The following is a 27,324-nucleotide window of genomic DNA, read 5'->3' as shown; positions in this document are numbered from 1 at the left end:
CCCGCCATGCCTGCGCAGTAGCAGCTATCAGTATGTATAGATTCCATAGCTGCTATTGCGCAGGCGCTGGCGTCACTATCTTGGAGGAGGAAATCTTTTCTTTCTTCTCCAGCTAGATTGCGCCGCTGGGGCCTGCACAATAGCAGCTATCGGATCTCTATATACACCGGTAGCTGCTACTGCGCAGGTGCGGCAAGTGCCATTTTCAATTTTTTTTTTTTTCTCCAAGCTGAATAACATGAATAAAATGTATTCGTGTCACAGTAAACATGCGATTATGCTGCAGTGCAGGTGGTACGGCCGGCACCTTCCTGCAGAAGCACTTTTTATGTATATACAGATATTCAATATGCAAACTAGTGGGCAGGTCAGTGAGGGATCAGTGACCTGTCAGCAGTCGGCATTATTAATATATTATCAGACACCATATACACCAAACACACCTTAGGGCATGAGAATCTCATTAACACAAAACTGAAAATACAGATTAAAGAACAACCACATCGCCCAAGGTATCATTGTAAGGCCGGGGTCACACTTGCAAGTGCAATGCGAGACCCTCACTTCAATTCCTGGCACTGCTGCCGGCACTTGGGACCGGAGTGTTCAGCTGTATAGAAATCCATGCAGCCGCACACTCCAGTCCCAAGTGCCGGAAGCAGTGCTGGGTATTGAGGCGAGAAACTCGCGCCGGTTTCTCACATTGCACTCACAAGAGTGACCTTGGCCTAATCAGTATAACGGCGCCAACCTGACACTGTGTGTAGGTTACTGTGCACAATCCTGCTGACAGGATCCCTTTAAGCACCTTTTCAGATCTCCCATCTAGAGCTGCCAGCACAATACTGTAGCACTTTGCTGTTTCCATCAGTCCCATAAATTTTGAGTTGAAAATAGCAATATGCGGGGCGTGGCTATGTAAACCAAGAGAGAGGACACACTTCGTGAGAGCTCCGGCCATCCTGAACATAATTCTGCCATAAAACCCCCTGACTCACCGATTGCACCGGCTGGAACGGTGCTCTTGGGACCTCAGGAGACCGGCGATCCCCAGAAATAGCGGTTCTGGAGCCCTGAGACGTCGGGCGGTGAAGCGGCCTGGACGGGCGGTAAAAAGCCCCTGGGCTGCGGTGGCCATCTTGGACGCGTGTGCCAGCAGGCAGGACGAGGTGCCGGCGGTTATCGGAGCCGGGTGCATTCCCCCTGCAAGCGGCGGAGCGTTCCCTCTGGAGGCAGCGGACAGCGGCAGATACCGATACAGAGTGGGAGCGCTGTGGAACGCTGAACTACAGGTGCTGGGTCTGGGGTGGCCGACGGCGCCTAGGGAGACGGCAGCCATCACTGCAGCGCATTCTCCAGCAGCGAGGAGAGCGGCGCTATACAGCAAGATCGCAGTATAACACAGGAGGTGATTACATTATTGAAATAATAAAGGGGTAGTGCGGTGTGATGCCCTGGAAGATTGGGCCCTGCACCCCCCTTATGTGAAAAACTCCTGTCTGTACCACAAACTTTGAAGGGATTAACCCCTTCCTCCCTGCTGCTCTGCCTGTGGAGGCTGTGGGCTGCTCTGGGGCACAGTACCTAGGTGGATCCTGAGCTGCTGCTCCTGTGAATATCTGCTGATCCCATTGTCTGATTGGTGATCTCTCTGGGATCTACTCCAGTGTTTAATTTTGCCTTCTGTACCGTGGACTCTAGGGGGATTGACCCCTTCCTCCCTGCTGTGCTGCCTATGGAGGCTATAGGTTGCTTTGGGGCATAGTGCCTGGGTGAACCCTGAGCTGCTGCTTCTGTAAATATTTGATAATTCTCTTATTTGACTGGTGATCTCCCTAGGATCTAACCCTGAATTTAACTTTACCAGATCGGCTACTGGAGAATAGACTAGCTATAACTATAACTGCGTGATCCTTCTGAGGGGTCCTTCTGCTAACCGCCATGCAACACTCTAAAGGAGCGGGGGCTGCCGAGAAATTAAAGAAATATTCCAGAGAAAGCACCCCTGATAATGTGCGCACTCTCAGAAATAATTCCACGCAACACCAACGGAAAAACTGGTCACCTGGCAGTAATGAGGAGGGAGAGCAGGACGAACTAACTCTCAAACAAGCGTCTGAGCAACTGATGCAGGCCATTTCCCTCACAAGATCCTCTCTTACTGAGAAAATAGAGGACGTACATACTGAAGTTGGTCGCTTGCGACATGACATGCAGGCTATGAGAGGGCGCATCTCGGAGGTTGAAACAAGAGTGTCTCAGATAGAGGACACCATTTCCCCTATGGAAGCCAAGTTATCAAAGGCCACCGGGTCCGTGAACGCATGGAAACAAAAGGCAGATGATTTGGAAAATAGACTGCGCCGTAATAACATTCGAATAATTGGCCTGCCGGAGCGCACGGAGGGCCAGCAGCCTGAACAATTTCTAGAAGACTGGCTGAAAACCTCCCTGGGAGATGGGTTCTCCTCAACGTTTTCTGTGGAGAGGGCCCATAGAGTACCAACGAGGCCTCTCCCCGCTGGAGCCCCACCCCGGCCATTCTTGGCGCGTCTTCTTAACTGCAGAGACAGAGATGCGATACTCCGCCTGGCGAGGCAGAAGGGCCCTATTAAATTCAATAACGCCACTATATCAATTTTTCCGGATTTCTCTATGGAGCTCCAAAAGCAGCGAGTTCGATTTGTGGAAGTTAAGAAGCGGCTAAGGGATAAAAACATCCTCTATTCCATGCTCTACCCGGCTCGGCTCCGTGTTGTCCATGGGGGCTCTTCCCTGTTTTTTACAGATCCGGCGGAGGTAACCGAATGGTTACGTACATACAAGGTGTCTAATGTGCCGGACTCCTGAGCAATTTCTGTTATCCAATGGCAATACAAAATGGAGCTCTCCGTACGAGGTGTTGAGCTTACCAACAATACCGAACGCTGATTCCAGTGAGGGTATCCCCTTTTCTGATTGACTGTAGGAGTGACAGATTAAACTCCTCTACTGTTCAAGTTTTATTTTACTTGGGTTGTTATACCAGTTTTGACTTTTTGATGTGTTTAATAGTCGCCATTGATGATTCTGTGCTCTGCATGGTGTCCCTGATCTCTACACGAGCTATGGTGTATAATATTCCTTTTCTCAAGTGTAGCTATGGGGTCTGAGATTGTGTGTATGACTTGGAATGTGCGGGGAATTAAGACTCCCCGTAAAAAGATCAAGGTATTTTCACAAATTAAGCGATATCACCCCCATGTTGTAGCACTTGTGGAGACACATCTGACCAGGGACACAGCTAAGTGTACGCAAAAGCCATGGGTGCAGTGGTCCATTCATGCATTTCACACCAGCTACTCAAGAGGGGTTTCTTTGCTAATCCATAGAAATGTTAGATGGGAGGCCAGGGAGGCAAGACGAGATCCCGAAGGTCGCTTTGTTTTTCACGCTTTTATTAACACGCGGGAATACGTGATACTGTGTATCTATAACCCACCCCCAGCTAATATATCGGTTCTCCGTATGGCAATGGGATTCTCCCTAAATTATCCTGACGCTAGTATTATTTGTATGGGAGATTTTAACTTAGTCATGGATAGTTCCTTGGATAAATTGAGACTGGGGGAAGGGATGTCTGGAGGTCCGTCTATTCAATCCTCTTCTCCATTGGCACTGTTTATGGGTGGTAGTGGATGGTTGGACTTATGGAGAATTCGTCACCCTGGGATAAAGGATTACACTTGCCATTCATCAACTAGGCGGTCTCTGTCTCGTATAGACTATATATTTGGGTCTAGTGAGTTGGCATTATGGGTAGATAGTATTGAGCATGGCAATAGGGGGATATCGGACCACAGTCCAGTTATTCTTAAACTTAAATATGGTCAACCAAATAATTTTATACCCTGGAAATTGAATCCCTTCTGGCTGAAATTAATAGATTCTAGCGATAGAACGGTGGATCAGCTGAACTGTTTCATCCTTACCCACCCAGATCCCTCAAATCTTGGTTTGTTTTGGGATACCTTGAAAGCATATCTAAGGGGATGTCTGTCCTCCACTATTTCTTATATTAAAAGAATAACGGCGGAAGGGGATGATGAGATGGAGCGACAGTTGAAGGAATCCGAGGCCGCCTATGTATCCAACCAAACTAGTGGCAACAGGGTAGCATGGCTCACTTCCCAAAGGTTATATACCCAACATATAGACACAAAATCCAAACGTAAATTGTTTTTTACCCGTCAATCATATTTCGAATTGGGGAATCAAGCCAGTAAACTATTGGCCTTTTTAGTACGCCAACACAACACATCCAATACAGTATTGCAGATTCGGGCACCTGATGGTTCATTGGTATCCTCTACTGAGGAGATCCTCCAATGTTTTCATGATTACTATAAATCTTTATACAAGTCTGGTAGTGGTTTGGGTGTTACTGAATGTGTAGACTATTTATCGGACATAACATTCCCTTCATTAAGTCCAATTCAGCAAGCCTTTATGGAAGCTGAGTTTACTTTGGAGGAGGTTGAGCAAGCTATGGTGGACATGGCCACCGGGAAAGCCCCTGGACCTGATGGGTTCCCTATTGAGCTGTATAAGAAATATCGAGGTCAATTGGCACCACTTTTATTGAAAGTACTTAGGAGTATATGGGATGGAGAGACGATGCCCTAAACATTCTATGATGCAAACATTATTGTACTTAAAAAAGAAGGGAAGGATCCTCTGGAGTGTGGATCGTATCGCCCCATATCACTAGTAAACGTAGATTACAAAATTTTCACTAAAATATTGGCCACTAGACTAAATACGCTAATATTGGACCTTATACACCCAGATCAAACTGGCTTTATGCCCGGGAAAAGTACTTCTATCAATATCAGGCGAGTCCAATCGGTGATTCAGTACAGCTCTCTAGAGCCGGACAATAGTTGGGCACTGGCATCGCTGGATACGGCCAAGGCATTTGACTCTCTCGAGTGGCCTTTCCTGTCCGCGTGTCTGCAGAAATATGGTTTTGGAGAGAAATTTATTAGGGGGATTGACACACTGTATAGGAATCCCAAGGCGCGTGTCATCGTAAATAATTCCATCTCTGATTCTTTCACATTACACAGGGGAACCCGACAGGGATGCCCTCTATCCCCAGCTCTCTTCGCTCTTGCGATAGAGGCTCTAGCAATACGTATAAGATCTTCCACGGATATTAAAGGACTAAATATTGCAGATCGTACGGATACCATTGGCCTATATGCTGATGATATGATAATATTTATGGATAAAATAGAAGAAACTCTGCCTCAGGTGATAGCAACCATAGATAAATTTAGCAAATTTTCCGGCCTATATATAAATTGGGATAAATCTGCCCTGATGCCTCTATCCCATACTTCGGCTCCCTGTCTCGGGATTCCTACGTCGCTACCTGTGGTTTCCAAATTTAAATATCTGGGTATTTATATGTCTCAATACAGTCGGTTAGACCTACAACAAAATATTTCCCCACTGCTAGATTTGGTCAAGTCTAAATTTATAACCTGGAGTAGACTCCCCCTCTCTGTCGCAGGCCGCATTAATTTAATTAAGATGATACTGCTTCCCAAACTCAATTATTGCTTTCAGCATAGTGCTGTACCAATTCCCAAGTCATTTTTCGCAAAATTAAATTCCTTAATCACATCCTTTATATGGGGAAAGGCCAGGCCCAAACTCAAACTATCTATTTTACAGAGACCCAAAAAGGGGGGTGGGGCGGCTTTACCAGACCTCTATTTATACTACCTTGCCGGGCAGGCTAAGGCGATAAGTAAGTGGATGCCTAATAGTTCCCTACCTAATTCTGAGAGTCACTTAATTCATTCTGCCCGGATTGACTGCCCACTGGGATTTTTAGAGATGGAGAAAGTTGGTACCTGTCGTCTGTTACCTATGCTCAGGCTGGCGAGATTAATATGGCGACAATTAAAAAGAATTATTAAATTTATGGATGTCATAGCCGAGATGCCACTGTGGAACAATGGTTATATACCTGAATTACTAAATCACCCATCCACTGATTTCTGGGTCTCCCATGGTGTTCTCTCGGTAAGCGATGTGCATAGCCAGGGGATTTTTGTATCCTTTGAACAACTACGAAATAATCACAACATCCCTAGGTCTCAATTCTTCAGGTATTTACAACTAAGGTCAGCTTTTCAGTCACACATACGAAGTGTAGGTACGGATCGGGCGATCTCTTCTTTGCCTTTAATAGGTATCCTTAAATCGCAGGGTCCTCAAGGACTCATATCCTCTCTATATACATATCTTATATCCATGGGAGATGGGTCTGTCATCAATTCTGTCAAGGGGAAATGGGAGGAACTCCTTCCCGATGTACTGGGAGAGGAATGGGAGGATATTCTTGAGTCTTCAACTAAAGTGTCCCCTTCAATCAATAATAGAATGACCCAGTTATATATCATATATCAGGCCTATTTAACCCCGACGCGACTCTTTAAAATGGGCCGCTTACATTCGTCAGATTGTTTGCGTTGTCATGGGCCCGATGCTGATTTTCTTCATATGATTTGGAGGTGCCCTGTAGTTCTTCATTATTGGAAGGAAGTAACAACATTACTAACATCGTTATTGTCGATCCCTGTCCCGCTTGAACCGTTAACCTGTTTGTTCGGGGTGTGGGACACGGAGATCTGGGATCATTATACTGGGATCTTTCTCCGAGAGACGCTCTTTTTGGCAAGGAAGGTATTGGCGTTAAGATGGATGGGTGGCTCCCCCCCGACCCTTAGAGTTTGGATTGATCTGGTGAATTCAATTATCCCATATGAAAAAACAATGTATCAAAATAGAGGATGTCCAGGTAAGTTTGAGAAGATATGGGGCAGATGGAACTCTTCTTGCCATACTCTATAGTCTGCACTGACTGGACATCTATATAGGAGGATGGGCTCGTGGTTTTGGGGACATTGCTTGTAGAGCGGGATTTAAATCTGTTTTCTTTTGGCGACTTACTGTTACTGTTAGTGGTTAAAGTTGTTAAGTTGTATGATAGATATTTTTCTTATAAGGAACTGATGATTTACCATGCACATTTCATTACCTTTGTAACTTCTGATATGATGTCGTTTTACAACTATTTGTACTTCGTGGTATAATTGATGATAATTACCAATGTGTGCATTGTTTATCTATACTGAACTAATAAACGAATTTAAAAAAAAAAATAGCAATATGCATGTTTCACCACTATCATATACAAAAACCCTCGTCAATGGACGACTGCAGGGGTCCTTTTCTAGTGATCATGAGAGTCCCAGAGTAAGATAGGTGATAAGTAGAGTCAGGAAAATGTATTCAAGTGAAGTTCAATTTTACAAACATCACTATTCTTTTCCATATTTTTTGTAGTTTGCTCCTAAGGAATTCAGTAAAATAGTTTCCACAATTTTTGTTGAACTGTACAGAGTCGGCCGAAGGTTAAAAAACTAATGTCTCTGCTGCTTGTTGTCCCCCTTACGGTCCTCAACACCTCTACTTACCATCACTGTGCCATGAAACCTCAGGCATCTTCACACTAGGCTGGGAGTAGACCCTGGGTGTCCCTGAGTCTGGAAGTCCTGGTCTACAGTACTCGTTGTAAGGCTGTGGCACATGTCGTAACATCATGACTTGCTTCATGACTCTAGCAAGGGACTTCCAGCTGCAAGTAGGCCCCAGGACATCTCTTTGCATGAGCAGGGAATTCACAGGCCTAGTCACGGACAGAAGTCCCGGCCTAGTGTGAAGATGACCGGGTTCCATCAGCGCATGCTGGCAGTAAGGAGCAGCGCCAAGGACCTTGTGGATGACAAAGAGCAGAAAAGTGGAGCTGTGAGGGGAGTATTAATTTTCTGGGTATTTTTTCCTGCATATTATGCTTGGGGAGTCTTTCCATACCCCAGTACCTGAGAGCTTAGTAAAGGAAATCGAATTAGCTGAGAATAAATTCACTGTAAATCGAATGTCCAGGTAAAATCCAGAATGCTGTAGATAAGCCCCTGATGCCGGTGGGCTTAGCTCATCTTCGATTTTGGGAGTGACAGGTTCTCTTTAACAGACAGAACCGTATAAGATTAATTACATGAATACTAAGTTGCTTATTAATAAAATCCATTAAAGGGATCCTGTCACCAAGTTTGGCCTGTGTGAGATACGGCCACCACCTTTTAGGGATGATATACAGTATTCTATAGTGCGGTATATCTGCCCTCAACCCGACCTGTAAGAGAAAAAGACCTTTTATTATACTCACCTGCAGGGCGGTCCGGTCCAAACGGTGACAATGTTCTTAATCCGACGCCTCCCATCTTCTTATGATCGCCGTCCTCCTTGCTTTGTGTGGATGACACGTCCTTGCATCATCCGCACAGTTTCCTCGGCATCGCGCTCCTGTGCAGTCATACTTCTCAGCCCTTTTGAGTGGAGAGCGAAGTACTGCAGTGCGCGTACGTCAAGGTTCTTTGTCTTTTCCCGGCACCTGCGCACTGAAATACTTTATTCTGCGCTCAATCTGGCAGAGAAGTATGACTGCACAGGAGCGCTATGCCGAGAAGACTGTGTGGATGACGCAGGGACACGTCATCCATGCGAAGCAAGAAGGAGGACAAGGATCGTAGGAAGATGGGAGGTGCCGGACCAAGAACATCGACACCCCTCGGACCGGACCGCCCCGCAGGTGGGACTAATAAAAGGTCTTTTTCTCGTCTCACGGGTCAGGTTGAGGCCGATATATCGCATTATAGAAGGCTGTATATCAGCCCTGAATGGTGGTGTCATATCTCATATTGGCCAAACCTGGTGACAGCTTCGCTTTAACACAATTTATGAAATGAAGAACAAGCTTTACTTAGAACAGAAGATTTCCTCAGTGTGAATAATGTCCTGTAAATGTTAGATTTATTCTGACATTTCCCATTCATCCCCCCTGGTAGGAAGCAGCGGTGTTTGGCCATCCAGCTCCAGCATAATCTCTCATTCCATCAAGGATAGATTATTATTCCACCATGTGATCGGAGTTGGAAGCTTTGGAAAGGTCCTGATGGCGGAAGATACTTTAACCCGCAAAGAATTTGCAGTGAAGATCATCAGCAAAACAGCCCTGCTGGCCGGAGGGGATAGGCTGGATGTGATGGTGGAGAGGCGAGTTCTGCAGCTGGCATCTGGAAGCCCCTTCCTCGTCCACTCAGCCTTCGCATTTCAGACCAAGGTATCATTGTGACTACTTAGCGCTATAAGATTTGGCCACTTCTCTGATGTTGGTAACCTGTTCATCTGAATGGGAGCTGTCCTCCAGGGCCCAGGAGTGACCACTAAACCTTGTGTGCTCCGTACACTGCTCACATCCGGCTTTTAGAGGAGACGGTAACAGCTGATTGGACCTTAGAGCCACCTCCACAGAATGCAGCCTTAGTGCTGCTGAAGGTGGCTCTTTTACCTTAGTAGGCCCTGGGGGTAGTGACAGGTTCCCTTTAATGACATATTCTGAGGATGGGCTCATTATAAGAGTGAAAAACCCCTTTATCAATTGTCGCTGCACTACAAGCCTCACTGCTCAATGGGCAATACCTCTGCCAGGGACAAACTTTACAGATGTGATGTAGGAGGTATTAATGTGCAGAGCAAAATGGCTCTAATAGTTATCCATTTTTTTGAGGTTGGATTGAAAACAATAGCCAGCTTGCTAGTGTTTTTGAGGTTTTACGGCTCTTACATATTATGTTACCTTTATTCTCGGGGTGTTTATGATTATGGTAAAACCAGCTACAACGCTCCTGCGGAAAGTGAGTATATGTTTATTTTTTATTTTTTTAACCTGTCATACGTGGCTGGGCAATATACTACGTGGCTTTGCAATATACTACGTGGCTCTGTGCTGTATACTACGTCACTGGGCAATATACTATGTGGCTGGGCAATACACTATGTGGCTCTGTGCTGTATACTACGTCACTGGGCAATATACTACGTGGCTGGGCAATATACTACGTGGCTCTGTGCTGTATACTACATGGCTCTGTGCTGTATACTACGTGGCTGGGCAATATACTACGTGGCTCTGTGCTGTATACTACGTGGCTCTGTGCTGTATACTACGTGGCTGGGCAATATACTACGTGGCTGGGCAATATACTACGTGGCTGGGCAATATACTACATCACTGGGCAATATACTACGTGGCTCTGTGCTGTATACTATGTGGCTCTGTGCTGTATACTACGTGGCTGGGCAATATACTACGTCACTGGGCAATATACTACGTGGCTCTGTGCTGTATACTACGTGGCTCTGTGCTGTATACTACGTGGCTGGGCAATATACTACGTGGCTGGGCAATATACTACATGGCTGGGCAATATACTACGTGGCTCTGTGCTGTATACTATGTCACTGGGCAATATACTACGTGGCTCAGTGCTGTATACTACGTCACTGGGCAATATACTACGTCACTGGGCAATATACTACGTCACTGGGCAATATACTACGTGGCTGGGCAATGTACTACGTGGCTCTGCTGTATACTACGTCACTGGGCAATATACTACGTGGACATACATATTCTAGAATACCCAATGCGTTAGAATCGGGCCACAATCTAGTATTCTACATAATTGTTTAGAATTTTAGGGGTCCCAGCAGTTAAAACACCTTTTTCATTCAATGAGTGACTACATATCACAGCAATATGCTTTCATTTAACTTTCTTGGATAGGAAACCCCTTTAAGTAGTAAAATCTGTATTTGTCTTTAGTGTATAATAAATGCAAATGTTCCATATTACAGATTAATATTTTCTTTGGAATGGAGTACATGCGCTGTGGGGACTTTCACCAACTTCTAGAAAGGAATGGGCCACTAGACATCGCCAGTGCCAGGTAATGTGTTAAAGGAGTTGTCCGATCTCAGAAGAAAAGTCATCAGTCACTGTACATGACTGCAGACTGCCAGATTGTGACAGGGGGCAATGCGCACACGGTCACGACCTCCCTGTGTTCCCCAATCAGGTGGGCGATCCTGTGTACAATTTGCACATTTGTGGTCACGTGCTGACTAGTCTCACCCGGCTTCTCTCAGTAGTAAAGAATTGAGAGACGTGCAGGGTACAGTCAGAACATAATCGCCAATATGTAATTTTCATACTCATTCATACATTCATTCATTCCTACCTTCTCAAGACTGCAGTACTGATAGTGTGCACTTCTTACACCGTCACGATTCGGCGGTCATATACAGTGACTGCAGACTTTTCTTCTGAGACCGGACAACCCTTTTATAAAACCCTCTAAGTTAAGAGGAATAATATAGAATAATGCTTCTAATGACTGATATGATTGCCAGGTTTCCTCTCTATGGGATCTGATACTTATTCATTTTCTCTTTGTCAGATTCTATACCGCCGAACTGGTGTGTGGGATCCAGTTCCTCCATTCAAGAGGCGTCATCCACAGGTAATCTAGTCAGTGTTAGGCCGGGTCACACCAGCGTATATTCTCTCATCTAAGAGAATCCGGACGATTATCCAAATCGCACGTTGATTAAACTCTGAATAGAATTTGATCAGAGTGATCACAGTGTGATTTCATTTTTTCGGATGAGGAGAAGATGGGAAAAAAAAGTCTCCATCATCTGCAATCAGACTGCACTCAGATGTCATCCGAGTGTAGTGTGATGTTTTCCATGGACTCATTGACTTGCATATTGAAGCATGATCTGATAATCTGATCCAACTCGGGCATGTTGCAATCGGAAACAATCAGACATGTACACGGCCCCATAGAATAACATTGGTCCGAGTGCAATCTGATGTTTTGTCACCCAGTGACAGAATGATGCGCTGTACCTGGGGTCTAGTCGTCCTGTCTGGTGTCACAGACAGGAAGCTGCAGATGAGCGGCCGTCACATGTCATACAGTGATCCCTACAGTGCGCAGGTAGGGTACATAGTAATGGAGTCATCTCAGATGAGCAAAGTACAGCAGGAAGAGAAAAGCGGTTTATTCCCATCTGTCATCATGTGACCACAGATAGAAGAAGAACACTTACTTTATACTCAGGTTATTTTTCTTTTTCTTACAGAGACCTAAAGCCCGAGAACATCCTGGTGGCTGAGACGGGCCATATTAAGATCACGGATTACGGTCTAGCACTTGACAACATGCACGGAGACCAAACAGCCACCGGATTCGCTGGAACAATAGGCGACATGGCTCCTGAGGTGAGAATAGAATGTTTTTATTTTTTGTATATACCGTATTTTTCGATTTGTAAGACGCTCCGGATTATAAGACGCACCCCAAATTTTGAGGAGAAAAATAGGAAAAAACTTTTTAATAAATTGGTGGGGCGTCTTATAATCCATGCGTCTTATTACTTACCAGGGGTTGTGGCTGTGGTGGATCAGGGTCCCAGGCTCATTGCTGGAGGCAGGAGTGGAGCATTGCTGCAGGCTGGGATGAGGGGTTCTGCAGGGGGCTCCTGTGCTGCAGGGGGGCTCCTGTGCTGCAAGCTGGGATGAGGGGTCTGCAGGGGAGCTCCTGTGCTGCAAGCTGGGATGAGGGGTCTGCAGGGGGCTCCTGTGCTGCAGGGCTGTCTCCGGTGCTGCGGTGTCTCTGGCGACATTTTGTGAAAGGCCAGAGCCCCCGGCAGTTCGTCCATGCGTTCCTGTATGACTGACTCCGGGAAAATGGCCGCCGGAATCTCGAGAGATGAGATCTCAGCGCTGAAATCTCATCTCCCGAGATTCCGGTGGCCATTTTCCCGGAATTAGTCATACTGGAACGCATGGACGAACTGCCGGGGGGCTCTGGTCTTTCACAAAATGTCGCCAGAGCCCCCCGCAGCACCGGAGCCTCCAGCATCACCCGGGGCAGCAGCGGACAACCCCGGCAGCGGACGACAGCGGAGGCGGGCGGTAGCGGCGGCGGACACCCCCTCATCCCAGCCTGTAATGGTAAGCGGTATATCCGCTTTGTTAGACGCACTCACATTTCCCCCCCAAATTTGGGGGAAATAAAGTGCGTCTTACAAAGCGGAAAATACGGTAAAAGGTTTTTCAGGTAATTTCACATTGATTAGCTTTATTTATGCGCGTTCATCAATATAAAATCATTGGGGGTCCGATCCCACTGATTAGCTGTTCTTACAGAAGCAACCAGAGCAGAACATCACACCTCTGTACTGTTTAGTGGTCAGTACTGAGGACTGCTGAGGACAGACTGAGGACAGACCGTGTTCATTTCAGTAGGGACTAATCTGTAGTACCAGCAATGGCCACTAACCAGTGTAGGGAGCTGTGACGCCTGTTTATTGGTTATACCACCGGCGGAGGTGATAACAGCTAATCAGTGGGACTGCCGGGTGTTGGCTCCCACCATTCTTATATTGATGATCTGTTCTGCTCATCAATATAAAGTATTAGAAACCCCCTATAAATGATTTTCATTATAAATATCACCCATCCCCAGAAAAGGTGAGAAATGTGTGACCTCCGGGGGCTTCACTGCTATGTACCCCACAATCACCAAATGGGAGGACCAGAGCCTCCTACTCTTCCCAGGCTACATGTCTACATGGACAGAGAACTATGGCCGACCAGGTGTAATGCTGAGTTATCCGGACCATAGATGTCCTAAAGGGTTAATAAAATGTGTAATGATGATACAGGAAAATGTGTTATTTTATGTGCATTTATTACATTTATTACATAACACGCATCAGTTGTATCTAGTACATCGGACTAAGCTGCTCTGTGTATATTAGACAAGGCCAGCCGCCACCTCAATACTATCAGCCATAATGCCACAGATAGCTCCTTAACCCCTTCATGGCATATGGCGGACATGCCGGATATATGTTGTGTCTCTGCTTTCATGCGGGCTCACCCGCAGAGCCTTCATCTTTTCCGGCAGATGATGGGTGATTTAATCAGCCATCATGTGCCTTTATCAGCTGCGGGTGTGACACTGCTCTGTCTACGTCCGTTAACCTGTTAAATCCTGCGGTCAATCTCAGACAATGGCATTTAACATGTGCAGGCGGGGGTGTGCGTTTTTCCATACTCCCATCAATGGGCCCATGACATGATCATGATCTCAGAAAATGGCAACACAAGTAAAGGTTGTTTTTTTTTTACAAATCTAAGATTTTCTTTTTCACCACTTAAATAAAAAAAATATATACATTTTTGGAATGAGTAATTTCACTGACCTGGATAATGATATTGTCAGTTTTATCACATAATGAACATGGTAAATAAAAAAAATGTAAGTGCATCACATGATAAAACGAATGATGTCAAGTACAACTCGTCCTTCAAAAAACAAGCTCTCATATAGTTATGTGGACGGAAAAATAAAAAAGTTATGGCTCTTCAAAGAAGGAACATGCTAAAACAAAAAAAGCTGACAATCTCTTGGTATGAAGGGGTTACAGTGTGAGCCGGTAACACGCTGAGCCGAGCGTTGTGTGCGCCGTCACACCCATATATATTACATTCACTCTGTTAGTATAGTTTATTAAGTTCATTTATGGAGCATAATTATGGAAGATCCTTTGTGCCTCTGACTGAGTAGTAAGACTTACTGCCATTACTATAGGATCACATAACAATATGAGTGACATATACGTGCGGTGACAGGAGGTGGCACTACTAATAATGCTGCTCTATGGCAGATCCTGGACATGCAGCAGTATTACGCCGGAGTCGACTGGTTCTCGCTTGGAGTCATCATAAACCAGATGCTGACCAGTTTTACTACCTACAATCCTGCAGTGTTTGATGAGTCCTCCTCCGGCGCCAAGGACATCATTGAACAGGTCAGTATGTTCCCGGTATAAGGGTCTAGTATTGGGGTCATACAATGTTAGTAGTCCCTGACCCGGAGGCTGTAATTGTACTGAACACAGTCTTACACAGACATCTTCTCCCAATCCTCAACCTCGTAAACCACATTTACAATGTCCAATTATGGATAAGAGAAGTAGAAATCCATTGCTTGCACCCCCTCATCACTAAATATCACTATCATATACCATCACAGCACACAACGCGTCATGGAGAGCAACAATCAGAAAGAAGTGATCACTGTGTATAATCTTTCCTGGTCAGATCACAGGGTTCACTCACTAAATCCTAAATACATTTCTCCTTTTCAGCTCCTGCAGGAAGATCCAGTTCAGCGACTAGGAGTCCATGGTAACATCCGAGAACACCTCTTCTTCCAGCGAATTGATTGGGTCTCTGTGGAAGCCCTTAGGATGGCCCCACCATACATCCCTGTAGTAAGTAATGGGAGAATTCTCCCATGGATCTGAATAAGATTCTCTCCCACAATCGTCTACGCTTTTGGTTCTGTGATACATTATGTTTAGTGTCAGGGTTGGAAAATAATTTGGCTCGCGTTATTGGACAATGTAATCTCTTAGCAGTGTATGTCTAGTCTATAGGATTGTTCTTCTTTCAGGCCCTTTTGAGGGTTACATGCAAATAATTAACTAGTTATAAGTTCTGTTAGGTACAAGCCATTTAAAGGGAATCTGTCACCCCAAAAATCGTATATGAGCTAAGGCCACTGGCATCAGGGGCTTATCTAAAGCATTCTGTAATGCTGTAGATAAGCCCCCGATGTAACCTGAAAGGTAAGAAAAACAGGTTAGATTATACTCCCCCAGGGGCGGTCCCTTTTCGTTTCGGGACCGATAGGTGTCGCGGTCCGGGTCCAGGGTCTCCTATCTTCATTCGATGACGTCCTCTTCTTGTCTTCCTGCCGCGGCTCCTGTTGAGGGCAGAGCGAAGTACTGCTGGGCCTCTCTGACCTCTCCCGGCGCCTGCGCACTGCAGTACTTTGCTCTGCCCTCAACAGGGCACACAAAGTACACCTGCGCCGAAGCCGCGGCAGGAAGACAAGAAGAGGACGTCATCGTATAAAGATAGGAGGCGCCGCACCCATCAGACCCGAAATTAACCAGGACCGCCCCTGGGTGAGTATAATATAACCTGTTTTTCTTACCTTTCAGGTTACATCGGGGGCTTATCTACAGCATTACAGAATGCTGTAGATAAGCCCCTGATGCTGGTGTGGTGGCCTGAGCTCATATACGATTTTTGGGGGTGACAGATTCCCTTTAATCAGACAAAGCATTGCATAGCCGTCTGTAGCTGGAGCTAGAGAAGACCGCCCTTGGTAAAACATTTTTTTACATGAGCCCTCCATAAGGAGCAGTTTATAAGATTTTTATATCTTTCATGCAGACCTGGAAGTGATTCTAAAGATGAATTTACATTTTTAAATAACATTTCTCCTTTTTATAGTCTCCACTGCTAATTTACACCAGATGAAAACTAAAACAAAAAATAGGAACACATTTTTGTCAAAAAACAGAACTGATGGAGCTAGGCCAATTCAGAAAGACCTATAGGTACAAGAGAACGAGAGACACCAGGAAGAACAAAATGTATTAGAGTAAAAAAATACCAGTGTATACTGGTGTGGACAAAGAATGGAAAAACCACTCGGAAAACAAGGAAGACCAAAAGGAGGAGACACTGAGACGCAGGTCACTTATTGCAGGAAATAAGTATCAGGACAAAGAGGTATCTTTCCTATATACCAACTGCCGCTGTGTTTCCATGATGTTTGATTATTACTTTTTATATAATATTTTCCTTATTCATGTTGTTTGTGAGCGCCTTCTGTGACGCCACTTACCGTACTAGATAATAAAGGTGTTTTTACTTTATAGAGACCTCTTTGTCCTGACATTTTTTTCCTGCAATAAGTAACCTGCGGCTCGGTGACTCCTCCTTTTGGTCTTCCTATTTTTTTTTTCAATTCGGAAAGAGTCTGTAAACAGGTGAAAGTGTTCAGAGCTGAAGTGATAAGTACAGATTGTACTGATATAAACACTTGTCGTTCTCACCATACTTGGGCTATTGCCTGATACCTGCACATAATTCAGCATCCTATGTATGATGAGACAGAAATGTGACCGGCCATAGAGATGATTAGTGGCGCTGCAGCTCATTGAAGTGACCAGACGTCAGCTGCAATGCTCATGGTGCTGGTTTTGTCTCTAAGATATTATATTCACATTTGAAAATGTTCCTTTAAAGGGAACCTGTCACCAGGTTTGTCCCACATGAGACATTTCAGCCCTGATATACATCATTCTAATGTGCTGTATATCTGCCCCCATTCCAACATGCAAGACAAGAAAAAGACCTTTTACATACTCCCCTACAGGGCGTTCGGGTTCGATGGGCATCACTGGTGTAGGTCCGGTGCCTCCCTTCTTCTAGTGATGCCGTTCCCCTTCTTGCTTCATGTGGATGACGTGTCCTATATCAGCCACACAATGTCCCCGGAATTGCGCTCCTGAGCAAACGTACTTATGACCAGGGGGCAGAGTAAAGTCCTGCAGTGCGCATGCGGCGGAGCTCTTTGAACTTTCCTGGTGCATGCGCACTGCAGGACATTGATCGGCCCTTCACAGGGCTGAGAGAAGTACGCCTGCGCAGGAGTGTGATACCGGGGACACTGTGGATGACGAAGGACGCATCATCCACACGAAGCAAGAAAGAGGACGGCATTGCAAGAAGAAGGGAGCCATTGGACCAAGACAGCGATGCACATCGGACCTGACCTCCCGTAGGTGAATATTATAAAAGGTCTTGCTTGTCTTGCAGGTTTGGTTGGGGGCATGTATACAGCATATTAGAATGCTGTATATCAGGGCTGAAAGGTACTGGCCTTACCTCATATGGTACTAACCTGGTGACAGGTTCCTTTTAATATTGAACTATTACACTGGTCAACAGCATTTTTGGTGCCAAAGATATTTCATCGAATTTAGGGTATTTTTGGGGTGCTGATTCTGAATATGTCATCAGTTTTGCCAGATTGGCTCAAGTTTTTGAGATTTTTGGTATCTTATTTATAGCACTTGTTGGTAAATGCGACGCATCATCTCATTAATTTCTTTGGATTAGTACTTGAACTGAGCAGTTCTCAATATAGTTTTGTGTTAATTAGTGTTCTAAAAGTTTGTTCATAGCTTGATTTTTGCACTAACTTTATGTTGTTGTCTGTTTTCCAGTGAAAAGCATGAACTCATCAAGAAGAAGTTGTCTTAACGATCCAGACTCATTCTGTTACATTTGTGGTGAATACACACTGCCAAAACATAGAAGAAACATAACAGACTTCGTAAAAAAAGTGTATTTTGCCTATTTTGGGGTTATGCTTGGGGACCAAGACAAGTTTTGGGCACCACACATAGTGTGCAAAGCATGTATCGAATTATTACGAAAATGGAGCAAAGGACAAAGAAAAAGCTTCAAATTTGGTGCTCCAATGGTGTGGAGAGAGCCAAAAAATCATCATGATGACTGTTATTTATGGTAAACACAGGTACAGGCACATCTTCACAATGAGGGACAGGCCTTCTTGCAGATTCCATGTTACTCCCATTTTCGTTTCTTATGCTTATTGAATCCTTGCACTTGCACTGCACAGAAATAACAGTCATCATGATGATTTTTTGGCTCTCTCCACACCATTGGAACACCAAATTTGAAGCTTTTTCTTTGTCCTTTGCTCCATTTTCGTAATAATTCGATACATGCTTTGCACACTATGTGTGGTGCCCAAAACTTGTCTTGGTCCCCAAGCATAACCCCAAAATAGGCAAAATACACTTTTTTTTACGAAGTCTGTTATGTTTCTTCTATGTTTTGGCAGTGTGTATTCACCACAAATGTAACAGAATGAGTCTGGATCATTAAGACAACTTCTTCTTGATGAGTTCATGCTTTTCACTGGAAAACAGACAACAACATAAAGTTAGTGCAAAAATCAAGCTATGAACAAACTTTTAGAACACTAATTAACACAAAACTATATTGAGAACTGCTCAGTTCAAGTACTAATCCAAAGAAATTAATGAGATGATGCGTCGCATTTACCAACAAGTGCTATAAATAAGATACCAAAAATCTCAAAAACTTGAGCCAATCTGGCAAAACTGATAGCATATTCAGAATCAGCACCCCAAAAATACCCCAAATTCATTAAAATATTTTGGACACCAGAAAAAAAAATTTTTTTTGTTGACCTGTGTTATTTTCAATACTTAAAGTCAAAACTGTTTGATTAGTCACTAAGTTCACCATGACTTTTTTCTGCATTTTTTTCTATAGCCAACTAAGCCTAATCCCAGGGTCCCTGCTTTTAAGCTGTTCGGAGGGTTTCCATTTTTCAACTGAAAACCCTCAACAAGACACCGGCTCAATAACACCAGAGCAAGCTGCGTACCTGAGCTTCCAGAAGACCACGCCGAGAAGACCAAAGCATCGGATGTCCAACACCATCAGGGACCTACAAAAATATAACTAAGTGATAAGTATAGGTAATTATAACAAAGGATAGGTATATTTAGTCTAATAAAAAAAGAGAAAAAGATAAGTCTAAGTATAGGTAAAAATAATAATTCTAGGTAAGTATTTCTAAGAATGTATAAGAATAGACAAATATAGGTAAGAAAGGATAGGTATGTTTAGTCTTTAATAAAAAAAAAAAAAAAAAAAAAAAAAAAAAGAAAAAAAAGATAAGTATAGATAAGTAAGGATAAGTATAGGTAAATATAGCTAAGAAATGATAGGCCCCGTATATTTAAAAAAAAAAAAAGAAAAAAAAGACAAGTATAGATAAGTAAGGATAACTATAGGCAAATATAGCTAAGAAATGATAGGCCCCGTATATTTAGAATAAAAAAAAAGAAGATAAGTATAGATAAGTAAGGATAACTATAGGTAAATATAGCTAACAAATGATAGGCCCCGTATATTTAAAATAAAAAAGAAAAAAGAAAAAGATAAGTATAGATAAGTAAGGAAAAGTATAGGTAAATATAGCTAAGAAATGATAGGCCCGCATATTTAAAATAAAAAAAAATATATATAAGTATAGATAAGTAAGGATAACTATAGGTAAATATAGCTAAGAAATAATAGGCCCCGTATATTTAAAATAAAAAAAATAAAAAATATATAAGTATAGATAAGTAAGGATAACTATAGGTAAATATAGCTAAGAAATGATAGGCCCCGCATATTTAAAATAAAAAAATAAATAAAAAAAAAATAGGTAAGTATAGGTAAATATAGCTAAGAAATAATAGGCCTCGTATATTTAAAATAAAAAATAAAAAAATATATATAAGTATAGATAAGTAAGGTTAAGAATAGATAAATATAGCTAAGAAATTATAGGCCCCGTATATTTAAAATAAAAAAAAAGCTAAGTATAGATAAGTAAGGATAGATAAATATAGGTAAGAAAGGATAGGTATATTTAAAAAAAATAAATAAAAACAGCTAAGTATAGATAATCGCCCAGTGTAAGTGCCCCCTTAGTTATACATAAGCTTTATATAGCCTAGGGATAAAGATAAGGTAGAAATATAAGTATTAGATAAGTATATAATACCCCATGTACAGGGGTGACAGGGCCCATCCAGCGCTGACACTGCAGTGACCCAGGGATTAGCCGATCGCCAGGACATGGGGTCAGGAAGGAATTTTTCCCCACACATGGGGTTGTTTCGCCTTCCTCTGGGTCACATACTCTTTATGCAGTAAATCCTATAAATGGCGCTGGATGATTACAATAAATTAAACTAAATAATATAATAGATAACAATAAAAATTAATAAACCCCATTCATTGTGTCTGCGTCTTCTTTATATTCTTTTATTATAATGTTGGACGGCTGTAGTGATTGTGACAAATGGCGGGGAATTAAGGGTTAATCCGATACTTTGTGTGGAGTTGGGTCACGTGATGACAGTGATGTTTGTTGTGGATTCTGTTTGTGGGCTCCCTCTGGTGGTTACTGCTGGTACTGGGTGACTTTGGTGGGTTGCGGCCTTTGGTTTCCACCTGTCCATCAGATGCTGGGTGTTTCCTATTTTACCTGGCCTTTCTGTCATTTCCCTTGCCGGCTATCAATGTGTTCAGATGTGCTCTGTTTGGTTCCTGCCTACCTGCTCCCAGATCTTTCAGGATAAGCTAAGTGCTGATTTTCAGTTGTTTGGTTTTTTTTGTCCAGCTTGCTTAGAATGTCTCTATGTTAGCTGGTTGCTCTAGTGGACTGAGGTTCTCCCCATGTGCCATGAGTTGGCACATGGGTTCTTGTAATCTCAGGATGGTTTTTTTGATTAGGGTTTTTTGCTGACCGCTCAGTCCCCTTTTGTGTCATTCTGCTTTCTAGTTTTCAGCGGGCCTCTATTTGCTAAAGCTATATACATCATCTCTATGTGTGTGCCTTCCTCTCATTTCACCGTCAATACATGTGGGGGGCAACTATACCTTTTGGGGTTAATTCCTCTGGAGGCAAGTGAGGTCTTTGTTTTCTCTGCAGTACTAGTTAGCTCTTAGGCTGGTGCGTGGCGTCTAGAACCAACGTAGGCACGCTCCCTGGCTATCTCTAGTTGCGTTTGTCAGGCGTAGGGCAGCGGTCAGCCCAGGTTCCATCACCCTAGAGCTCGTCCGATATTTATTATACTTTGCTTGTCCTGTGCTATCCCTAGCCATTGGGGATTCATGACAGTATAGCCGGACCACAAAGTGTTAATTGTTTGGGCTGAAGCAGGAGAAAAAGAAGTGTTCAAGGGAAATTTTTTTTTTTTTTTTTTTCCTTCAGAGTTTTGCTGCCTAGCCCTTAATTGCTGTCTAGCTGCTTCTTACCTCCTCTTAACCCTTGAATGGCTCTGATCTTAGCTGTTTATCATGGATGTCCAGAGTTTGGCTTCCAGCCTGAGTAATCTCGCAGCAAAGGTTCAAAACATACAGGATTTCGTTGTTCACACTCCCATGTCTGAACCTAGAATTCCTATTCCAGAGTTTTTTTCTGGAGATAGATCTACCTTCCTGAATTTCAGGAACAATTGTAAATTGTTTCTCTCTTTGAAATCTCGCTCCTCTGGAGACCCTGCTCAACAGGTCAAGATTGTTATATCGTTCCTACGGGGCGACCCTCAGAATTGGGCATTTGCATTGGCACCAGGGGATCCTGCATTGCTCAGTGTGGATGCGTTTTTTCTGGCATTGGGATTGCTCTATGAGGAACCTAACCTAGAGATTCAGGCTGAAAAGGCTTTATTAGCCCTCTCTCAGGGGCATGATGAAGCGGAAATATATTGTCAGAAATTTCGGAAATGGTCGGTGCTTACTCAGTGGAATGAGTGCGCCCTGGCTGCAAACTTCAGAAATGGTCTTTCTGAGGCCATTAAGGATATTATGGTGGGGTTCCCTGCGCCTACAGGTCTGAATGAGTCTATGGCTATGGCCATTCAGATTGATCGGCGTTTACGGGAGCGCAAACCCGTGCACCAGTTGGCGGTGTCTTCTGAACAGGCACCTGAGACTATGCAATGTGATAGAATTCAGTCCAGAAGTGAACGGCAAAATTATAGGCGGAAAAATGGTTTGTGTTTTTATTGTGGTGATTCAGCTCATGTTATATCAGCATGCTCTAAACGCACAAAAAGGGTTGATAAATCTTTTGCCATTGATACTCTGCAATCTAAGTTCATTTTGTCTGTGACTTTGATTTTTTCACTGTCTTCCATTTCCGTCGATGCCTATGTGGATTCAGGCGCTGCCCTGAGTCTTATGGATTGGTCATTTGCTAAACGCTGCGGTTTTAGTCTAGAGCCTCTGGAAGTTCCTATTCCTCTGAAGGGAATTGATTCTACACCATTGGCTATGAATAAACCGCAGTATTGGACACAAGTGACCATGCGCATGACTCCCGTTCATCAGGAGGTGATTCGCTTCCTTGTACTGTATAATTTACATGATGTACTAGTGCTTGGTCTGCCATGGTTACAAACTCATAATCCTGTCCTGGACTGGAAAACAATGTCTGTGCTAAGCTGGGGATGTCAGGGGGTTCATGATGATGCACCTCCGATTTCTATCGCTTCATCTACTCCTTCGGAGATCCCTGCGTTATCGGATTATAGGGATGTTTTTGAGGAGCCTAAGCTCAATTCGCTCCCTCCTCATAGAGAGTGTGACTGTGCTATAGAATTGATTCCTGGCAGTAAGTTCCCTAAGGGTCGTTTATTTAATCTGTCACTGCCAGAGCATACTGCTATGCGGAATTATATTAAGGAGTCCTTGGAAAAGGGACATATTCGTCCATCTTCGTCCCCTCTGGGAGCAGGTTTTTTTTTCGTGGCAAAAAAAGATGGTTCCCTGAGGCCTTGTATAGATTATCGCCTTCTGAATAAGATTACAGTCAAATACCAGTATCCATTGCCATTATTTACTGATTTGTTTGCTCGCATTAAGGGGGCTAGGTGGTTCACTAAAATAGATCTTCGTGGTGCGTATAATCTGGTGCGGATAAAACAGGGTGATGAGTGGAAAACCGCATTTAATACGCCTGAGGGCCATTTTGAGTATTTGGTAATGCTCCGTCAACTCTTTCAGTCCTTTATGCACAATATTTTCCGTGAATATCTGGATAAGTTTATGATTGTGTATTTGGATGATATTTTGGTGTTTTCTGATGACTGGGAGTCTCATGTTCTACAGGTCAGGAAGGTGTTTCAGGTTTTGCGGGCCAATTCTCTGTTTGTGAAGGGCTCAAAGTGTCTCTTCGGAGTCCAGAAGATTTCTTTTTTGGGGTACATTTTTTCTCCTTCTACTATTGAGATGGATCCCGTTAAGGTTCAGGCTATTTGTGACTGGACACAACCTACATCTGTTAAGAGCCTTCAAAAGTTCTTGGGGTTTGCTAATTTTTATCGTCGGTTCATTGCTAATTTTTCCAGTATTGTTAAACCTTTGACTGATTTGACTAAAAAGGGTGCTGATGTTGCTGATTGGTCTCCTGCGGCCGTGGAGGCCTTTCGGGAACTTAAGCGCCGGTTTTCTTCTGCTCCTGTGTTGTGTCAACCAGATGTTTCACTTCCTTTTCAGGTGGAGGTTGATGCTTCAGAGATTGGAGCGGGGGCGGTTTTGTCACAGAGAAGTTCTAATGGCTCGGTGATGAAGCCATGTGCTTTCTTCTCTAGAAAATTCTCGCCCGCCGAGCGCAATTATGATGTGGGTAATCGGGAGCTTTTGGCCATGAAGTGGGCATTTGAGGAGTGGCGTCATTGGCTTGAGGGTGCTAAACATCGTGTGGTGGTCTTGACTGATCACAAGAATCTCATTTACCTTGAGTCTGCCAGGCGTTTGAATCCTAGACAGGCTCGTTGGTCGTTATTTTTTTCTCGTTTCAATTTCGTGGTTTCATACCTGCCAGGTTCAAAGAATGTGAAGGCAGATGCTCTTTCCAGGAGTTTTGTGCCTGACTCTCCTGGAGACACTGGGCCTGCTGGTATCCTTAGGGATGGGGTAATATTGTCCGCCGTATCCCCAGACTTGCGACGCGCATTGCAGGAGTTTCAGGTGGATAAACCGGATCGATGTCCGCCAGAAAGACTGTTTGTTCCGGATGATTGGACCAGTAGAGTCATCTCCGAGGTCCATTCTTCTGTGTTGGCTGGTCATCCTGGAATATTTGGTACAAGAGACTTGGTGGCCAGGTCTTTTTGGTGGCCTTCCTTGTCTAGGGATGTGCGTACCTTTGTGCAGTCTTGTGAAGTGTGTGCTCGAGCTAAGCCTTGCTGTTCACGGGCTAGTGGGTTGTTGTTATCATTGCCCATCCCGAAGAGGCCTTGGACGCACATTTCCATGGATTTTATTTCTGATCTCCCGGTTTCACAGAAAATGTCCGTTATCTGGGTTGTGTGTGACCGCTTTTCTAAGATGGTTCATTTGGTGCCCTTGCCTAAGTTGCCCTCCTCCTCTGAGTTGGTTCCTTTGTTTTTTCAGAACGTGGTTCGTTAGCATGGGATTCCGGAGAATATCGTTTCTGACAGGGGATCCCAGTTTGTGTCTAGATTTTGGCGGACGTTTTGTGCCAAGATGGGCATTGATTTGTCTTTCTCGTCTGCATTCCATCCTCAGACGAATGGCCAGACGGAGCGAACTAATCAGACCTTGGAAACTTATTTGAGGTGTTTTGTTTCTGCTGATCAGGATGACTGGGTTGCTTTTTTGCCACTGGCCGAATTTGCTCTTAATAATCGGGCTAGTTCGGCCACGTTGGTCTCTCCTTTTTTTTGTAATTCGGGGTTTCATCCTCGTTTTTCCTCTGGTCAGGGGGAATCTTCGGATTGTCCTGGAGTGGATGTGGTGGTGGACAGGTTACATCAGATTTGGAATCAGGTGGTGGACAATTTGAAGTTATCTCAGGAGAAGACTCAGCAGTTTGCTAATCGCCGTCGCCGCGTGGGTCCCCGACTTCTTGTTGGGGACTTGGTGTGGTTGTCTTCTCGTTTTGTCCCTATGAAGGTCTCTTCTCCTAAGTTCAAGCCTCGGTTCATCGGTCCTTATAGGATCTCGGAGATTCTTAACCCTGTATCTTTCCGTTTGGATCTCCCAGCATCGTTTGCTATTCATAATGTGTTCCATCGGTCGTTGTTGCGGAGGTATGAGGTGCCCGTTGTTCCTTCGGTCGAGCCTCCTGCTCCGGTGCTGGTGGAGGGAGAATTGGAGTATGTTGTTGAAAAGATCTTGGATTCTCGTGTTTCCAGACGCAAACTCCAGTATTTGGTTAAGTGGAAGGGTTATGGTCAGGAGGATAATTCCTGGGTGGTCGCCTCCGATGTTCATGCGACTGATTTGGTCCGCGCCTTCCATAGAGCTCACCCTGATCGCCCTGGGGGTTCTCGTGAGGGTTCGGTGACCCCTCCTCAAGGGGGGGGTACTGTTGTGGATTCTGTTTGTGGGCTCCCTCTGGTGGTTACTGCTGGTACTGGGTGACTTTGGTGGGTTGCGGCCTTTGGTTTCCACCTGTCCATCAGAGGCTGGGTGTTTCCTATTTTACCTGGCCTTTCTGTCATTTCCCTTGACGGCTATCAATGTGTTCAGATGTGCTCTGTTTGGTTCCTGCCTACCTGCTCCCAGATCTTTCAGGATAAGCTAAGTGCTGATTTTCAGTTGTTTGGTTTTTTTTGTCCAGCTTGCTTAGAATGTCTCTATGTTAGCTGGTTGCTCTAGTGGACTGAGGTTCTCCCCATGTGCCATGAGTTGGCACATGGGTTCTTGTAATCTCAGGATGGTTTTTTTGATTAGGGTTTTTTGCTGACCGCTCAGTCCCCTTTTGTGTCATTCTGCTTTCTAGTTTTCAGCGGGCCTCTATTTGCTAAAGCTATATACATCATCTCTATGTGTGTGCCTTCCTCTCATTTCACCGTCAATACATGTGGGGGGCAACTATACCTTTGGGGTTAATTCCTCTGGAGGCAAGTGAGGTCTTTGTTTTCTCTGCAGTACTAGTTAGCTCTTAGGCTGGTGCGTGGCGTCTAGAACCAACGTAGGCACGCTCCCTGGCTATCTCTAGTTGCGTTTGTCAGGCGTAGGGCAGCGGTCAGCCCAGGTTCCATCACCCTAGAGCTCGTCCGATATTTATTATACTTTGCTTGTCCTGTGCTATCCCTAGCCATTGGGGATTCATGACAGATGTTATGGCATCTGTCATATGGCTTTCCCAGACTGATGTCACTGCCCCATTATGCCCCACATCATCCATCACATGTAGTACATGGGATAGGGCCGACGCCATCAGCGACTGTAACCCAAGTGTAGTCTCCTCCACTAATGTCCCTGCAGGGCACAGATCATGTAGAGGACGCCATATTCCATAGTCACTGTACTTACCCCACAGGAGCTCCACAGCGAGCACCATCTCAGGAGCCTCCAGCCCATCACATATGGAAAGGTGACCTGGAGCAAGGGGATGTAATGGGATAGAATAGATTAGTGCAGCAAGAGATTGGTCCGGAGGATAGAGATGGAAAAGGAGGTGTCGTTGGCTGTACAGAACAAGGAGGTACAGTGGCAGGATAAAGATGGTGGGAACAGGACGCCACAAGGTAAAGTTATAATAGTAGTAAGCTGAACTGGCAACATGGCCACAAGCCTGAGAGCCAAGGAGTGGCATGTGTCCCCGATAATGGGGCCAGAAAGAACATCAAAGCAAGAAAAAATGCACTGAAATAATATTCAACACAAAACCTTTTCAGGTTAAGAATTTTTCGACTCATAGAAAACCCCTTTACTCATTAAACAGCCTAATAAAAGGGTATTTCCACCATAAATAGTTAATGCCCATCCACAGGATAAGTCATCACTGTCTGATAGGTGCACGCCAATTCCAATGTATAGAGAGATGG

The 27,324-nt window shown here is 44.3% G+C and overlaps 2 protein-coding genes and 1 long non-coding RNA gene across 5 annotated transcripts in view; 2 read left to right on the top strand and 1 right to left on the bottom strand.

The window, feature by feature from the left end:
• The window catches only part of LOC143783393 (protein kinase C delta type-like), a 38,424-nt gene extending 18,785 nt beyond the window's left edge, over positions 1-19,639 (top strand). The window contains exons 1-8 of one of the 2 annotated variants that reach the window (XM_077271819.1): positions 8,602-8,707; positions 8,964-9,238; positions 10,816-10,907; positions 11,418-11,480; positions 12,109-12,247; positions 14,704-14,847; positions 15,187-15,312; positions 19,229-19,639. In XM_077271819.1, the coding sequence (XP_077127934.1) occupies positions 8,617-8,707; positions 8,964-9,238; positions 10,816-10,907; positions 11,418-11,480; positions 12,109-12,247; positions 14,704-14,847; positions 15,187-15,312; positions 19,229-19,294 (996 nt within the window). In that variant the 5' untranslated portion in view covers positions 8,602-8,616 and the 3' untranslated portion in view covers positions 19,295-19,639. Of the gene's footprint in view, positions 1-8,601; positions 8,708-8,963; positions 9,239-10,815; positions 10,908-11,417; positions 11,481-12,108; positions 12,248-14,703; positions 14,848-15,186; positions 15,313-19,228 lie in introns of those variants that run through there. The other variant, XM_077271813.1, reaches the window with a different exon arrangement.
• LOC143783463 (uncharacterized) overlaps positions 1-20,748 on the top strand; it is a 74,552-nt gene extending 53,804 nt beyond the window's left edge. Inside the window, exon 2 of the long non-coding RNA XR_013217186.1 lies at positions 19,458-20,748. This is a non-coding gene — a long non-coding RNA (uncharacterized LOC143783463). The remainder of the gene's footprint in view (positions 1-19,457) is intronic.
• Positions 1-27,324, bottom strand: part of HSH2D (hematopoietic SH2 domain containing) — a 317,087-nt gene that overhangs the window by 253,682 nt on the left and 36,081 nt on the right. For both annotated transcript variants that reach the window (XM_077271834.1, XM_077271828.1), the window contains 2 exons: positions 26,810-26,875; positions 19,344-19,406 (listed from right to left, as the gene is read on the bottom strand). The gene's annotated coding sequence lies outside the window, so the exon portion shown is untranslated. The remainder of the gene's footprint in view (positions 1-19,343; positions 19,407-26,809; positions 26,876-27,324) is intronic.

This window comes from Ranitomeya variabilis, chromosome 1, assembly GCF_051348905.1.
Source record: "Ranitomeya variabilis isolate aRanVar5 chromosome 1, aRanVar5.hap1, whole genome shotgun sequence".
NCBI lineage: Eukaryota > Metazoa > Chordata > Amphibia > Anura > Dendrobatidae > Ranitomeya > Ranitomeya variabilis.
Note: the sequence above shows the minus strand (reverse complement) of the source record. Positions and strands in the feature narration are given on the sequence as shown.